This window comes from Choloepus didactylus, chromosome 10, assembly GCF_015220235.1.
Source record: "Choloepus didactylus isolate mChoDid1 chromosome 10, mChoDid1.pri, whole genome shotgun sequence".
NCBI lineage: Eukaryota > Metazoa > Chordata > Mammalia > Pilosa > Megalonychidae > Choloepus > Choloepus didactylus.
Window position 1 is genome coordinate 126,502,421 of NC_051316.1, and position 17,907 is coordinate 126,520,327.

Below are 17,907 nucleotides of genomic sequence, written 5' to 3' on the forward strand. Positions count from 1 at the left end.
GGCAAACCCTGTGATTCAGCAATTTCATTTCTGGGCTTGTAACTTAGAGAAACTCTGCACAGATGTGGCGGGAGACATACAGAAATGTTCTGCAGGGTTGGTTCCAACGGCAAAATCACAAAAAGCCCTGGAAACAGTCCAGGTGTCCATCAGCTGGGGAATGAATGAATAAATAAACTGTGGTATATTCACACAGTGGAATACTACACAGCCATGAAATTGAATGAACCAGAGCTACTGCAACAGCTCAGATCTCACAAATGTAACGTGGAGGCATAAAGGCAAGTTTTGGGAGAAACGTACAGTATGATTTCATTTATAGAGGTGTAGGTTCAAAAACAAATGTAAATGCTATGGTGTTTAAGAAATATAAACATATGAAACTATAAAGAAAAAATCAAAGAAGAATTAACATAAAATGCAAAATAGGGTTCCCCCTGGATAAAGGAGGGGCATGTGTTGGGTACATCCTGTGTGGGTTGTATGAAAATGTATATTCTTTTCTGTGGGTGAGTTGTTTCATAATAACAAATTCTTATCTAAAAATGGTGCTCTGAGATTACACTGTCCGGAATTGAATCCTTACTATTTATTTGGCCTTGGGCAAATTATTTCACCTCTCTGAGCCTCAGTTCCTAATCCATAAAATGGAAGAGAATAATAGCTCCTACCTTCTAATAATGCCATGAGGAACGAATGGGAGAATTTCTGTGGCGTTCTTAGTGCCTGGTACACAGATGTTAGCTGGGATTACTTTTCTGTGCAGGGGGACGTGCAGTATTTGGGGGCTGCCTCCTCAGTCACTAGTCCTCTTGGGCCTTTCCGGAGATGACCTGCAGCCAAGAAGGGTGTGGACCTCTGTCATACGGGGTCGGTTAGAAGGAGCCAAGGGTTTAGCCTGAGGACCTCCCTAGGAAGCTGGGCGGCTGAGTCTAGGTACTGGAGGGTCTTCACGGGGGAAGGGGACTGTGCGAGCTCTGGGAGGCCCTGGAGCAGGGTGGACCAAGCCTGTCTGCTGCCTTTGTCATCTGTGGCTGCTTTCTTGCTACATGCAGCCAAGTAGTTGCAACAGAAACCGTCTGATCCGCCAAGCCTAAAATATTTACTCCTTGGTCCTTTGCGGGAAAAGGATGTCAGCCCCTGCTTTAGAGGGAAAAGTTGGAACAAGGGGTGCAGAAGGAAGGCTGATTTCAAGACCAGTCTCAGGACGGACTTTCTAATGAGAGCAGCTGCCAACCATGAGATAGCGTCCTGGTGAGGGGGTGAGATCCCCGTCCCTGGAGGTATGAGCGGAAGCATCAAGGGGAACATTGTGTCAGGGGCAGTTGGACATGTTTGCTTTTAAATTCTTCAATTCTGAAGTTCTATAGGGACTAATTTCCAGCCTCAAATTGGCCGTTACTAACTCTGACACTTCCTTAGCATTTTTGCATTTTACTCTCAGTAATATTTTCCTCAAAATCTTTAAGTCCCAACAGGGATTTGTATTCTTTAAGAATGAGATTTATGTGAAAATGGATTTTATTTTGGAGTCCTGCTCTTTTTGTTAAAAAAAAAAAAAAAAAAGCTAATTTTAATGGCTTTTGGATGTGTTTCCATTTGTGGGTGCTGGATTTTAAGAGCCTGTATATGCCCGGTGTGATTTCTCTGTGGCAGGTCTGTCCTTACGGGGAAGCAGAAGCCCCTGGAAATGAAGCAGTCAGAGAGCATTTGCAGACAGTGACCCTGAGCCCCTGTAGATGTGGAGTCAAAGGAAAGCAATGAGGAAAGATGCGGAGAAGAAGGGGGCGGTGTCATTGCTTAATTGTGCCCCCCCCCCTAAAAAAGATACATACAGGTCTCAACTCCCAGTACTGTAAATGTGATCCCTTTCGAAAATAGGGTCTTTGAAGATGTGATTGGTTGGGATGAGGTCGGTGAATCTGGGTGGGTCCTGATCCAATATGACGTGTCCTGTAAGGAGAGGGCACTTGGGCACAGTCACTAAGAGAGGACAGAGAGGCAGAGGGTGATGTGTCACAAGCTGAGGGGTGCCCTGGCCTGCCAGCCACCCCCCAAAAGCTGTGGGGATGCCGGGAGAGGATTTGCTCCTTTAAGAGGGAGCACGGCCCCCGACCCCTGGATTTCGGACTCCGACCTCTGGAACTAAGAGGGGACACCTTTCTGTTGTTTGAGCCTCCCAGGCCAGGGCACTTGTCACAGCAGCCGAGGGGGCTGGGTGCCAGGGCTGGGGTCCGAGGGGCAGGTGCAGAGCAGAGACGGTGGTCGGCCAGTGAGCTTGGTGCGAGAGTGTGACCCGTGGTGGAGTCATTTCCCTGTCGCCGGTCAGGTTTGGCCCCGCAGACCCGGGAGAATCCCCTCCGCAGGGACGGTTTCTAGGCTGGAGGGAACGAGAGCATCATAAAACCCATCACTTCCTTCCCAGGACTGAGCACAGTTCATCAGAAACCAAATCGCCGCAAGACCACGTGCCGTAAGTAGCATCTGAGAGCGATCGCTTTGCCCAATGACCGGTGCCCTGAAGCTGTCAGACAGGCGCCTTAAATGGGGTGATGGAAAGCTTCCGGCATTTTCCGGCTCGCACAGGGGCAGGCCGAAGTCCACGGCCTCTCCAAGTGCAGCGTTTAGTGGGGACTGAAATGTGAAAGTGACTTTCCCCTGAGCTGGAAGGACAAACCCTGTGAAATGACCACGGGAAATGTCTGCAAGGAACCACTGGGAAACTAAGAAAAATTCCCCAGTGGTTTGGTGAATCGATCATCAAGCCAAGGGGTCTGCAGCAACTTGATTTTCAGTGAGGATGTCACTGGCTCAGTGATTTGGGCAGGACACATGCTCGTCAGCTCTCCCTGGGGCTAAAGACAAAAATCCAACCCTGGCAAGGACATCAGGAGCCATCTCCTTCAGTTTCCAAGCTTCTTTTGCTTTTAGCAGTGACATCCTCTTTGCCAATAAAATACCCTGTGGATCCTGATGTGGACTATAAACCAGTTGCAGGAGGGGCTGCTGGTTGACTGTGTAGAGCTTAGAACCCCTCCACTGCCTCCCAGACATCTCTGCTGAGCCCTTTCTTGATTTCCCAGGGCTGCCCCATCCAAGTACCACAGCCCAGGCGGCTTAGAACCACAGCGATGTGTTGTCTCCCAGTTCTGGAGGCAGAAGTCTGAGAGTGGTGTTGGCGGGGTGTTCCCTGTGAACCCACAGGCGAGAGCCCCCTCTGCCCTCTCCTGGCTCCTGTGGCCCAGGTGACCCGTGGCTGTGGCTGCAGAGGCCCATCTCCTGCCTCCCCTTCTGCACGGCCACCTCCTCCTCTGCCTCCAGATTTCCCTCTTCCTATAAGGACACCCACCAGTCAGATTGGATTGGAGGCCTGCCCTACTCCAGAAGGATCTCGTCTTAACCGATTCCATTTGTGACGACCCTATTTCCAAATAAGCTCACATTCGCTGGACCGGGGTTCAGAGCTTCAACTTATCTTTTTTGGGGGAGACATAAGTCAACTCATCTGGAGCCTTAAGGGGCAGAGATTGATACTCTCTGAGCTGGCCCTGCTGCAGAGATTCGGCGTTGGTGCGCCAGAAAATCCATTCATTTGGGACACGTCAAGTAAGAAGAAGATGTAGTGTTAAAAACGAGGATGCGGGAGAAGGGCACCTAAAATGGGACTGTTGTATCTACGCGATTTTATTTTGTTATTCACAACATAAGTGCTCCTGAAGCATGCTTGATGATCAGTAGATTCTCCTGTCGCAGGTCAGCAGGGCTGATCAGGAGGGGCCTGCAGTGAACTTCTGGGGCCAGTGGTCTGTTCTAGAATGTTCTAGAAGGCTGCTGGCTTTAACTTTCCCGTTGCTTGATGAGTTGAGTTCTCTGATTATTGAGAAAGTTCTGTACTGGAAATCCAGAAATCTCTGTCCTAACCCCGGCAGGATAATGGAAAAGCCCCTTTGCCGTCTTGTCCTTAGTCTCTGCATCCAGAGGATTGGGTTGCCCAGACGTCTGGGTTTCACACACTAGTGGGAGGAGAGGAAACTCATACAGCAAGAAAACTTTTTGTTTCTGCCATGCCAAGATGTTAAAAAACAACAACAACAACAAAAAGCCATACTCTGTAATTTTATAAAAGAAAAACATTTCAACACCATATAAACTCCATGCAACCTTATCTATAGATTAGGGATAGTTCTTTAAATTGAGTGCATTTAAGGAAAACCTTGCTATAGTCTTATTATTCCCATTTTACTCCAGTGTTTCAGTTTTCTGTTGCAAAGTACCACAAATTTAGTGATTTAAAACAACAGCTGGATATGAGCTCACAGTTCTGTTGGGTCAGAAGACATCCAGGGTGGCTCAGCCGGGTCCTCTGCCCCTGTACCCAAAAAGAAGGCGTCGGCGGGGCCTGCTCTCTCCTGGGGGCTCCCGGGAAGGTGCCGCCTCCTTGCAGGTGGTTGGCAGAACCCGGTTCCTTGTGGCTGGAGGAGTGAGGGCCCCACTTCCCTGACCTGTGGCCCCTTTAACTTGTAGCACATCCGACCCTTCTCATGCTTTGACACACGGACTTTCCCTTCTGCCTCTGTGGGCTTGGGAGAGTCCACTGGGCCCGTCCAGATGATCCAGAATAACCTCTCTGTTTGAAGTTCAGCTGATTCGTAACCTTGATTACCTCAGCAGCGTCTCTTTTGCCGGGTAACGTAACCCCTTCATGGGAGGAACGCCAGGGGTCGAAGGCCATGGGGCTGAACATCTGTCACCCACGCCCAGCCTGGGGAAACTGAGTCAGGGCAACATCTGGGAACATTGGGAGATTCTTCCAGCTCTCATAGAGGTTGTCCGATATTCTCTGCTTTTTGAGTTGACATATTCAAAAATTCTGTATTTGTGAGAAGCCGGGACATCATTACTAATACAGAACCTGCACTGACTAAGTAGTCAGGAAATGTTTGCTGAGCAAATAAATATTAATAAATTCATTGTTAATATTATTTTAATGCAACTTTGATTATGAATCTTGTGGTACTTTATTACTGTCATTAGCTACAGATTAGAAAATGAGCTAAAATTATTTCAGAAATGTATTTAAACAGGAAATGATTCAGTAAATCATGGTAAAAACAAAACATGAACTGCTCTGTTGTGTCCACTTGTGATCCACTGAGGGTGGGAAGTGTGGCTGTCCTTCAACAGGGATCATTAACAGAGGCTGCCGAGAAGCAGTGGGAGCTTGACCTTTCTCTTCTCCTTCCCTCCGTCCCTTCCTTCCCTCATCTACCGTCTCCTTCCTTGCTTCCTCCTTCCTTCTTCCTTCCTTCCTTCCTTCCCTCCCTCCCTCTTTCCCTCCCTCTCTCCTTTTCTCTCTCCCTCCCTCTCTTCCTCCCTTCTCTCCTTTCATTTGTGGCAAAAAATTAAACTTGGCCATTTTTTTTCCCCTCCAGAACTTTTTTTTCCTTTATTAGAGAAGTTGTGGGTTTACAGAACAAATCATGCATGAAATACTGGATTCCCATACACCGCCTGCCGTGGCCGCTGTGCCCACACCCCGCTGCCCGACCCCCAGCGAGCTCCCCGAGGCCAGGAGCTCTGTGGGCCCCGTTTCCTCGCCCCGCCACACCCTCCGTGGCCCTCTGCCCAGAGGAGCTTCTCCAGGAGATGAGGAGGCAGCAGGGACACCCGCCACCTCTGACACCCTGGCATTCCGGAAAGGGAGCTCAAGCCCAGAGAAGGGAAATGACTTGTGCAGGGTGTCTTGGCTGCCTGTGGTCACCGCGGGAGCTCGTAGGGGAGGAGCAGAGAGAGGAGGAAACCAGGAGGAAGATGGACATAAGGAGCGAGACCTGGACGTAGGAAGGAGGGAAGACGCCGAGGAGGGGAGAGCCTGGCGGGCCCCTGGGTGCTGGCAGTCACAGATGCGCCCCAAGGCCCCAGCCGAGGTCCACAGTCCAGCACGGAGCACCAGGGCCAAATCCTCGCCCCCACAGAGGAAGTGACTGGCCACACAGGCGGGCAAAACCAGACAGGATGGTTTCAGGTCCCTTTAGGGTTAAATAGTGGGCGGGAAGGTGACTGGGGGACCATTTTGGGTAGGGGGACAAGAAGCCCCCTGGAGGGGGTAACAGCCGTTCTGAGAGCCGATGGTGAGGAGGAGGGAGCCCTGCTGAGAGCCCAGGCCATGTTCTTTCTGGCAAAGAAAACGGCACGTGCAAAGGCCCGGAGGCAGGATTTAAAGGGCTTTCAATTTCAAGGAACAGAAAAGAAGCTGATGAGGCTGCTCCTGGGGGCAAGGGGGAGAGCGGAGGGACAGTGAGGTACAGTGTGGGGCAGAGGCTGGGGTGGGTAGTATGGTTTCCTATCCCGATAAGGGGTGTTGAGAAAATTATCCCAATCTTATAAATAATGCAGACAATATATGACTCTGTCGCCAGGCACTTACAGCATTTTCTAGCAGTTCTCCTGAGAGTCATCTGACTCTAGGGAGATGGAACTTTCCACCAGCAGTCAAGACCCAGACATCTTGCAATTCTGTAAAACTTATGGATAAGACGTCATGATTTTCAATGATCTTTTCTATCTCCCAAGGTGACAGTTTTATTGCCTGTAGGACATTAACTAGTTTTGTGCCTAATTTAGCCATCTTATCTCATTCCTTACTCTTTTCATTAACTATAAAAATCCCTGCTTCTCCGCTTCTCTTTTGAATCCATTTTGTCATCCAGCCCTTCTCCTCCTTAATGAGTTCAATAAAACTTTGACATGTGCTTATTCTCTGTTTTTATGAACATTATAACCTTTTGAGAATTAGGCTGCGATAGGAGTTTGGGTTTAAGTGCACGGAAAGCAGGAAGGGGAGAAAGAGGGACACCCGGTGTGGCTGGAGAGTGGGCCCGGGGGAAGTGGGGCCTGGGCAGGAGCGGGCACCGCCGTCCAGCGGGGTGAGGCCGGCGGCCTGGCCAGCGAGGGGGAGGGCAGAGGCGGGAAGCGAGCGGTGGCTGCCCACCAACGAGCCTTGGGCACTCGTTCTCTCGCCACGTCTGCGCTGGATTGTCATGCTCTGTCTTTCTGGTCCGTTTTCCTCTGAAACGTGAGCTCTTTGGCAGGAGCTCCTTGTCTGAGCTTTGTTCTCTCCGCACCAGCCCTGGGCCCGGCTCAGAGCTGTGCTTGGCCTGTGTTTGCTGGATGGATTCTTCCCTGTGATTCATCCTCTTTTAAAATAAAGGTGGCTGTGGAAGGGGGAGCCCCCCAGGTGAGGCATTGGGGGGGCTTTCCCTTAGGGTGTCCTGAAGGGAGGGCGCTGGGGAGCTGGAAGCCCTGGATGTGGAGGGGGCCGATGGGAGAAGGCCTGGGGTGGGGGTGCCAGGATGACGCGGCACTGACCTCACAGCAGGGGCTCCCGGCTGCTTTCGAGTGGGGCCCCCCCGGGGAGAAGTGAAGCCCAGAAGGTTTCCCAAGGGGAAAGGTTTGTTTGTGTAGCTCCACGGTTGGCTGAAAGCCCCCTGGGGACGGCTGTTTCTAATTTGAGTCTCTCTCTCTCTGTGTTGCTCCCCAGTGTGACAATGCAAAAGGGCTGAAAGCCTTCTACGACGCAATTAAGTACGGACCCAACCACTTGATGGTGTTTGGAGGCGTCTGTCCGTCCGTCACGTCCATCATTGCTGAGTCCCTCCAAGGTTGGAATCTGGTGCAGGTAAGGTCTGGATCACCTTCTGCAAATCTTTTGCTGGAAAGGGTCTCGAATGTGGTTCCCAGTCGCGGAGCTCAGGTCTCCTGGCCCCTCCTGGGTGGTTGCACAGCCTCACACAGTCTCCACCTCCTGGCCTGGCCCCTCTGACCTGACCTTGACAGCCCCCATAATGGGGCTCAGAAGGACGCTGCCACCCCCCACTGTATGTTTGGAGTTCCTCAGCGGCCCACCACTGGCTCTCTAGCCTGGCTTTCCGGGACCTTCAGCGTGAGCCAGCCTGCCTTGCCACTGTCGTCCCCTGCCCCTCTCTGCTGTCCACTCTATACCCTGGCCCCTCCAGACAACCACCTTCCCCTAATAAGCCCTGGACCTTGGGCCTCGGAGCCCTGCCCTTGCCGGTCCCTTAGCCAGGTGACCTTGTATCTGCTCCCTGCCCAACTCCCTCCCCCATTGAAATTCTCTTTTGTCTGCTAAGATTATCTTGAGTCCTTTCTCCTCAATTAAGCCATTCCTGGGGCTCCTCGTGGTTACTCAGTCTTCACGCTAGATGATTTTATGCACCGCTGAGTGCTCCAGCAGTGAGTGTATAGTCTGGTGTGGGCGAGACTCAACAGGTTGGCTGTTGTTTGGAATGAGAGAGAGGAGAGTATAGAAAGATGTGACCACCAGGAGCAAGTGGTGGCCTCTGCCCAGGTTTACTTCTTTGATTTGTCCATCAATCCATTCCTCCCTCCCTCTTCCTTCCCTCTCTCCATCTGCCCTCTCATCCATCCAGCCACCCGTCCATCCGTCTATCCATCCACCCATCTATCCATCCATCCATCCATCCATCCATCCATCCATCCATCCATCTATCCATCCATCCATCCATCCACCCATCTATCCATCCATCCATCCATCCATCCATCCATCTATCCATCCATCCATCCATCCATCCATCTATCCATCCATCCATCCATCCCTCTTCCCTCCCTCCCTCCATTCATCTATCCAAACATCCCTTCAGCCATCCCTCCATTTGTCTGTCCATCCATCCATACATCCATATCCATCTAACAAGTATTTCTGGACAACATACTATGTGCCTGGGATTTTGGCATCACTGGGGATATAGTGCTGAACGGTTCAGACATGGTCCCTACCCTTTTAGAGCTTACATTCTAGTGAAGGGAGGCAGGCATCAAGCAAGCAAACAACTAGGTAATAATAATAATAGTAAGGAGAAGACCTAATACTTGTGTGAGACTTAAGTAGGTCCTACTATGTACCAGTCTGTTCTGAGAACTTATGTGTGTTAACTCATTGAGTCCTTATGACAACTCTGAATCAAAGGTTCTATTATTATCCCATTTTATAGAAAAGAAAACTGAGGCCCAGAGAGACTCAGAAACTTGCCCAAGACTCACAGCTAATAAGTGAGAAAGCCAGGACTCAAACTCAGGCAGTCTGGCGCTTAAGATGAGATTGTGGTGAGGGTGTTGATAGAAATAAGCAGGGCAGGGGGTTAAATCATGACTGACTCAGGGCGGTGAGGACAGGCCTCCCGAGAGGTGATGCTTGGCCGAGACCCACAGGGTGGGAAGGGGCCTTCTGCTCCGGTGGATGGGCCACGCTGGTGGGTGGACCAGCAAATGCAAACAGCCTGTGATGGGCCGGGGCCTGGTGGGTGCACAGAGCAGACGTGCTGGCAGTGGGGCTGGGCGTGAGCGTGGGAGTGAAGACGTGGGGGTCGCCAGGCCACACGGGGGTCTGTGTCCACTGCAGTCACGTTGACCGAGGACCTTCTCCGAGTCAGGCCCTGTCCGCGGGGGATGCTGGGGTAGAGGCCCCCGTCCGCCACCCCGGGGTTGCAAGCCCAGGGGAGGTGTGACGAGGGAGACATCGGGCCCAGGACCAAGTGAGGCTTCCCAGTGGAGCAGTGCGGGCTGGCTGCCGAGGGGGGCGTGGGCTCGGGCAGCTGGCAACGAGGAGGGCACTGGTAGTAGAGGAAACCGGGCGAAAGCGTGGGGTGGGTGAGTGCATGGGCCTGGGGCAGTGACTCACTCCCTGGGGCCGTAGCAGACCACGTGGGAACAGCAGCTCGAAGTGTTTGTGGATTAAATGGTTAGATTAGAGGATTTGATTAAAGTGATTAGAACTGTGCCCGGCACAGGGTAAGCAGTAAATAAGTGTTTCTTGTTTTGGTGTGTTGTTGTGTGTATTCCGTGTGTTGCTGTACACCTGCCCTGACTCCTGCTACTCCCTGAGTTGTGCACCCCAACAACATAGTGTTTCTGCCTTTCCCACATTCACGCCTTTGCTTATCCTGTTCCTTCTGCCTGGAACACCCCATCCTCCCCATCTCCAGTGTATCAAGTCCTCCCTGTTCTTAGAGGTGCTACTGAAGTTCTGCCTTCTCCAGGAAGCCTTCCCTGACTGCATTTTTTAAAGCAGGCCCCACTAGCAATTCTTGTCACGCCCCGCCATTGGTTTCCAGCAGAGCACACACTCAGCCTGGCCACACCCCTCTGTCTATCCCTTTCTTGGGGGCCTGTTTCCAAGTGTGCCTCTCTGGCTGGGCTGTGGGCTCCTCGAGCACAGAATGGGGGCCCAGGTTAGCCCTGTTTCTCCCAGTGCCTAGTATGTCACAGAGTATTAGATGTCTGCCAAGTGAAGGAGGGATGGAAGGGTCTGTGGATGACCATGAGTGGCCGGCCTCACTAGGGACTTCCCTTCCCAGAAAGGAATACAGGGCTCTCTGACCCTCTCTCAGTGCCCCCCATGCTTTTCCGAGGAGCTCCAGGAACAAGCAAAACTTAGGAACTCCTGTCTCACCAGCCAGAGCTACCTGGCCTCCTCAGGAGCAAGACAGGCTTCCAACCTAGGAGACCTAACTGCCAAGAATTGACAAGACAGTGAACTGGGTTATGATATGGGTGCTGTATTAGTTAGCAGATGCTGCATAACAAATCGCCCCCAAATTCAGCGGCTAAAAACAATAGTCATCCTTTATTACCTCACTCTTTCTGGGGTCAGGCATTCAGGCAGGGCACAGCGGGAATGGCTTGTGTCTGCTTCCTGATGTTTGGGATCAGACTGAGGTCTGGAATCATCTGAAGGCTCGACTGGGGCCAGAGGATCTGCTTCCAATGTGGCTCCTGCATGTGGCTGGCAAGTTGGTTCCTCTCCACGTGGGCCTCTCTGCAGAGCTGCCCGAGTGTCCACGTGACACAGCAGTGGGTACCCCCAAAGCAAGTGACCCACAAGACCAGAGCAGAAGCGGCAATGCCTTTGGAGGTCCCAGCCTCGGAATTCACACTCCATCACTTCCGCCTTATTCATTTTGTCACATAAATTAGCTCTGATTCAGTGTGGGGGAGGACAGCACGAGGGCATTGCAGGAGGTGGAGGTCTGGAAAGCTGGCTACCCCAGGGGCTAACAGTGGGGAGGAAGGCAGGAGTTCAAGTGCCCTGCAAGGGGGACTTGAAACTGGACCTCTTCCCTGTTTTGTAGAACTCCTGTTCATACTTCAAAACCTTGGTAGGTGCCACCTCCTCTGTGAAGCCTTCCCTGATCCCCTCTGTTCACCCCCTTTTCTTCTGTGCTTCCCCAACCCCAGCCCAAAAAGTAAACTAATAGGTCCATTTTCAAGGGGGGCAGTACCTCCCCCGGGGGGAGCAAACTGGTTCTGGAGAGGGGGCAAAAATCTTGCTTTTTTAAATGTATAAAGCACAGACATACATACAGCACAAACAGATATATCCTATATCTGTGGTATTAAATTTCATGGAGGGGGCAATTAGAAAAAGCTGTTTGAAAAAGGCTCCTTGGGAGAGCGAGAATGAAACGAGGTCAGGAAACACTATCTTACGTTACCCCTTATTCCTGTTTGCTAAAGCTGTCGTTACACAAAATACCAGAAATGAATTGGCTTTTATAAACGGGATTTATTAGGTCACAAATTTACAGTTCTAAGGTCATAAAAATGTCCAAAGTAAGGCATCAACAAGAGGATACCTTCACTGAAGATAGGCCAATGGTGTCTGGAACACCTCTGTTAGCTGGGAAGGCACGTGGCTGGCATCTACTGGTCCTTTGCTCCTGGGTTCTGGTTTCAAAATGGCTTTCTCCAAAATGTCTCTGGGCTTCTGTCTCTCTTAGCTTCTTCAGCTCCTGTGCATCTAAGTGTCGGGTTCCTCTCTTAGCTTGTCCAAAGCAAACTCGGGGCTGGCATCTCCAAATGTCTCCAAGCATCTCAAAAGCGTCAGCAAGCATCTCTCCAAAAGTCTCTCTCAGCTGCTCTGAGCTCCTTCTGTCCATGAGCTCTCTTATAAGACTCCAGTGATCTAATTTAGACCCACCCTGAATGGGCAGGGTAACACCTTCATGGAAATGAAATAATCTAATCAGAGGAATCACCCACAGTTGGTTGAGTCACATCTCGGTGGAAACACTCAATCAAAATGTTTCCACCCTATGATTGGTTTAAAAGATATGGCTCTTTTGGGGGGACATAATATATCCAAACTGACACACTCCTCTATTGCATAAAGGGTTCTGCTACTGCCTGAATTCCATTTTGTTCTGCATGCCCATCTTCCCTGCTAGACTGTAAGCTTCCAGGGGGCAGAACTGCTCCTTCACCTCCCGGTTCCCCGTGCCTAGCGCAGGTCCTGGCATGCGGGAAGTCTTCTCTGAGTGCTGCACCCCACTGAACCAAGTGCAGGGAGACAGCCTGAAACCAGGGAGGCAGAGCTTCCCACATTGGGGAGTGGGTGGGCAGAGGGCCGGGCAAAATGCAGCTTCTCGGCCTCTGTCCCACCAGGTGCCTCGGGTGAGCCTCCTGCATGGTAACCACGGCCCTGGGCCTTTATGAGTAGATGGGGGGCAGGCAGGGGCTCCAGTTGCGAGGGGCTGGGGACTGGACGGTTCCCGGCAGTTTGGAGAGCCCTGAGGGTCTGGGAGGCAGAGTCCTGGGCTGAGCCCAGAGCACATGTCTGCCCCCCAACAGGGGTAGCCTTGGGAACCCGGCTACCAGCCCCCTCAGGGAAATAGCCTCATTCACCGTTCCTTCTGGGCTAGCCTCTGTGGACCTCCCAAGACCCTCCCCAGCTTCTGCAGAGCAGAGAGGGCAGAGGGGGCCATGAGTGGGTCTGCTGTCACCCGAGGGAGCTGATGGATCCCTTCCCTCGTTCAAACCCGGGCTCCTAGACAGACGTTTGCAAATGAGAAAATGCACGTAATTTGTGTAATTGCAAAGGCGCTCTGGCTGCCCTTGGAGGGAGCGCGGCTTGCTGGACGGTGACAGCCTGGAACTCCTCATCAGTCGTTTCTGTTTCTTAGTCCCAAGAGAGACAGGGATTCATGCACCAGAAGGGCACAGCCTCACCCTGGTGCTAAATTCGGCTAAATTGAACTTCTGCCTTGGGCTGGGCTGCTTTGTGCTCGTGGCTGCGGTATGGAGACTTAATATTGTTGAAGCTGTGACTTGAGTCACTTTAGTCTCCTCGGAGGAGGAACGGGGACCTGCGTAGAGCACGGGGTCTCCCGTGTGGCCTGGGGTGCCCCTTTCCGACGGGATCAGACCCTGCCTGGGGTGCGGGACTCAGATCCGGGGCTCTTGCCGGGAGGGACGGAACAGGGCATGGCCAGGAGGGCACCTGAGAGGGCCTGGGGCCTGGATGCTGGGGAGCTGGGCATGTTGAGGCTGCAGAAGGCATGGGGCGCCGGGGAGAGATTTCTCGTGGGTGGGTGGGAGGAGCAGGAGCAGCGGCTGGACTTAGAGGCAGCCCTGCAGGCAGCCCTTGCTGCTGGCGTCCCCTAGGCTGGAGCAGGCCGCCTGGTTGGGAAGGACAGGGCTCCCCGTTATCCGAGGGGCCCCAGCATTCGGGCGCAGCAGGCCTGCCGTTGGGGAGGTTTAATACATAGAGAAGGCGTCAGCCAGGTCGGCGGCTCTTGGGCTGTGCTGTGAGGGTCACTGACAAGGGATGGAGAGGTGCTTGTGTTAAAATGCAGATCCCCGGGCTCCACTGAGCGGGCCCAGGTTAAGGGATTCATGAGATGCCTTAAAGGAAGCAGACACCCCTCTCACCCCCTCCGCCACCTCGGTACCGGCAGCCCAGGGGATTCGGTACTAGGGGCTCCCGGGACCCTGCCCATCTCCCAGGGGCCTGGACTCTCTAATGAGTGCTCCAGGACCGCAGAACTGGGAAAGAGGATGTGGAGGGATCAGCGGGGGCACTGCTGGGGCAAGCAAACCCGTGTCACCAGGATGGAGTCCCCAGTCCCTGGCGTGGTGACAGGGCTGCCTTGCTCGTTCTCTCTGCACCCCGGGCCTGGTGCGGCACGGCCTGGACGCCCGGCAGGCCTCGGGGAGCGTCTGTTGATGGACAGCCAGATGCCTGCCTCCTGGGTCTTAGGCTCGTCCCCTAAGAATTGAGGGCGCTCCTCGGAGCCTGGCAGACCTGGAAGGGGCCTTGGCTGTCTGAGTGCAGCTCCTTGTTAGAGGCAAGCAAAAAGAGGCCCAAGATGGCTTTCAGCTCAGCCTCGGCCCAATAGCCTTTAACTAAATATGTTGCCTTTGATGTTTATTTCAGACCCCTCAGAACCCTGTCCTCAAGGATCTGAAGGCCACTTGGCTCCTGATCCCACCCTGTACTTTTTGGGGGTTCTACAGACCCCCCCCACCAACCTGTTCTGTCCTTCTGGGGGCTTGGGGCCTGGGGAGTAAGCAGGAGAATTTAGGGATGGGTGGGGAAGACGGAGACGAGGGTACCACCGACAGGAGAGGCTCCGGAGCAGCCGGTGAGAGGCCTCTGACAGTCTCAGAGACCAGGGTGAAACTCCTTCCTTCTCGGGCGGGAGGAGAGAGCCGCCCCGGCTCGCAGGCAGAAACAGTCTAGCTGATGAACATGAAGTCAGATTCCTGAAGGATAAAGGGCTGCCCGCAGGAAAGTGCAAACACTCGGTCGTCAAGAACCGCACCCCGCAAGCCTGTCCTTTAGGAGGCAGCCACGGTGGATTATTAGATTGTGGATGCTTTCTCCTGGCACCACCCCAGCCCTGCCCTGGGCAGCCCCCCTCGCCTGTGGCCTGCCCTGGCCCTGCCCCAGGGGCCTGCCGGGGAAGAGAGCCTTGCAGCGAGCATAAGGGGGCTGTCTCCTTGGAGAAGCTGGTGCACGCTCACGGGGGGGAGGGGAGGTGCAGAGCACGTGCAGACCGAGGCGTGTTGGCTTGATTTCTGCAAACCTGAAATCTTGTTTGGTTTTGGTATTAAAATAAATTTTAAGAAAAGATAAATGAAATTCCCTCAAATCAGGCCCTTTGCTATTTACCGAATTCCAGCCTATCTCTAAACTGCTGGTCAATGCAGCTTGCTTCCTAGGAACAGAAATTTGGCAACTGGTCTTGGTTTCCTTGAGGGATTATCTTGCTAAAGCTCTGAGAGATCAAGAGATTGTTTCTTACTCAGTTATGGGTTGTGGGACTTGAGATAGATTCTAGAACGGCCGAGCTGGTAGGGTCTTAGCAACTTTGGATCCAGCGTCCCCATTGTACAGGTGGGGAAACTGAGGCCCAAGTTCTCACAGATGCAGCATTGCCGGGGCCCATGGCCCTGCATCCAGTGCTCCGTGGTCTATTTCATCTCTCCCAGCTTCACCTTTCTCGTATGTATTATGGGAACTAGCAAACCTGCCTTACCTGTCTCATGCTGTCCTCACGGGAATCATGAAGGCTTTGTGTCGCTCTTTTGTTTTTTTTTTTTTTTTTCGTAAATCTTAAAGCAGCAGCTGCCGCTGGGAGGAAGACGCCTTGCTGCTGAGAACAGACCTCTGATGGAAGCCGTCAGAGTTTAAAAACCACCCCCTGCTTTGCATGGACAACAGGGTGCTTTGCCCTGGGGCTGCAGACCCCAAAACTAAGGTCGGGGGGCGGAAGGGGCCTCTTCGGGAGGACAGCCCACCCCTCGGCCCCCACCAGCTGAGCCCTGCCCCAGCCCAGCCCAGTGGCTGCTGAGCCCTTGTGGGTGGAGCCGCCAGGTCCCCAGACTTGGTTGGAATCCATTTAGGGGCGTGGGGTGAGGAGCAGCCTCTAGGAAGGGGGAAGTGGCCAATCAGAGGGCCGACCGGAGCCACATTTTGGCGCAGATCTCCAGAGGGGCCATTTAGCACATTAATAATCTATGAGATGCTTCCACCTTCTGGATTCATTTTTAAAAAAGGGGGTTGGGAGAAGAAGGATGTCAAGGGAAAGCACAGTGAGCCAAGCAGAGGGGGCAGGAGAGACCCCGAGGGCTGGGGAGACTTCGGACCTGCCTTCCTGGCTGTGTCACTGGAACAACGGGGGTACTAAAGTCCGCTCTTTGTGTTTTTAATTTTTTTTTAATCAGGCTTTTAAAAATTTTTTATTATAGTAAAATGTACATGACATGACATGCGCCCTTTTAACCGTTCTTAAGTGTGCAATTCGGTGTCATGAATTGCTTTCACAAGGTTGTGCCACCGTCACCGCCATCCATTACCAAAACCTTTTCATCTCCCAAACAGAAACTCTATACCCATGAAGCAATTACTCCTCCGGAAAGTCTGTTTTGAGAGCAGGTGGAACGTTATGCATGAGGTGACAAAAAGGTCATCGGCAGCTTTTCGTGGGTGCAGATGGGTGGGGGGTAGGACACCCCCTCTGAAGGGTCCTCCGGTCAAAGGCGCCTCGGCGTTGGCTTGAGGCAGGACCAGTAGTGGCTGTGCAGTGGGGGTGGTGGCAGACATTGGCCCCGCGTCCCTGGCACACACCCAGGGATGCGGGCAGCAGGCAGCCAGAGGCCGAGGCCAGCAGGGACGGAGGGGGGACCCCGCGGAAGGCTCCGCGGACGGAAGCAACAGCCCTGGCCAGAGCCTAGGCCGCTGCCTCACCTGCCCAAACCTTACGCTCCAGCGACCCAGAATTCCTGTGCTGCTGCTGCTTTTTTTTCTTTTTTTTAAGTTGACTATTTTAGAGCAGCTGTAGGTTTATGGAAAACTGGTGCAGGAAGTACAGAGTTCCCATACCCCCCACTACCTGCAGATTCCCCCATTATTAGCACCTTGCATTTGTGTGGACCATTCATTACAATGGACGAGCCGAAATTGATGTATTATTAGTCACCAGAGTGCACAGTTTCCATTAGGTTTCCTTCTTGGTGCTGGACAGTTGTGTGGGTTCTGACAAATGCATATTGTCCTGCCCTAAAAATCCCTCGGCTCCCCCTACTCAGCCCCTCCCTGGACCCTGGCAGCCTCAGATCTTGTTACTGTCTCCGTAGTTTTGCCTGTCCCTGGAGGTCACAGAGTTGGAATCATGCAGCGGAGCTTTTTCAGGCCAGCCTCTTTCATGCAACAATGTGCACTTCAGGTTCCTCCATGCTTTTTTGTGGCTGGAGAGCGCATTTCTTCTCCTCATTCCATCACATGGATGGGCTGAAGTTTGCTTATCCATTCTATGGAAGGGCATCTTGCTTGCCTCCGACACAGTGATGTTCAAGGCCCCAGCCTTTGCCCAGCAGCTCCCGGGCCTGGAAAACCTTCCTTCTCCTTTGCACCTTGGAAGCCAAGTCCAGCTCTGTGAGGGCCGCCTTCCAGTCATTCCTGCTGGGGAGGTCCGATCTCGCCCGGGTGAGTGGGTGAGTGGGTTGCCCTCTCTGAGCTCTGTGGCGTGTTACAGGCACCATACCCCCTTACAGCCCCTTCTGCACGGCGCATCAGGTACCCCATTACTGCTGCCCCTGTTAGACTGTGGTGCCCTCAGGGTGCAGCCATGCCCAGTTGGCCTCTGCCTGCCTCGTCCCACCCCAGGCCTGGTGCGGACAGGGGCTCTGGTGCACCCCACTGCCTTGAGTCGGCCTTGGGGATCCCCCATTCCTTCCTGGAAGGGGTGGAGACATGTGCTCCCCGCATCTGGCCCGGCTCCCCAGCTCCCACAGTGTCCACTGAGCTTCGGAGAGAAGGGATTCTGTTCTTGTCCATTCCCTCACTCACTCACTGGCTTATGCTCATGTTCTTTCACTCCCTCCCTTACGTATAAACTCATTGAGTTGCTCCCTCATTCTCCAAGGGGGAGTGCCGGCCGTACCCCAGGCTTTCTCAGAGCTGGCTGGTGCCCCACACTGCAGCCCCAAGAGGAGGTTGGCATGGGGATGGCAGCTCAGAGCAGTCGCCAGAACGGAGGACTGGAGTTGAGAAGCTCTGGGTAACGTCCCTCCTCTGTCTCTAAGCGA

The 17,907-nt window shown here is 53.1% G+C and overlaps 1 protein-coding gene across 1 annotated transcript in view; it reads left to right on the forward strand.

Moving 5' to 3' along the window:
• GABBR2 (gamma-aminobutyric acid type B receptor subunit 2) overlaps positions 1-17,907 on the forward strand; it is a 399,384-nt gene that overhangs the window by 112,713 nt on the left and 268,764 nt on the right. Inside the window, exon 2 of the mRNA XM_037851102.1 lies at positions 7,541-7,678. Coding sequence (XP_037707030.1) covers positions 7,541-7,678 — 138 coding nt within the window. The remainder of the gene's footprint in view (positions 1-7,540; positions 7,679-17,907) is intronic.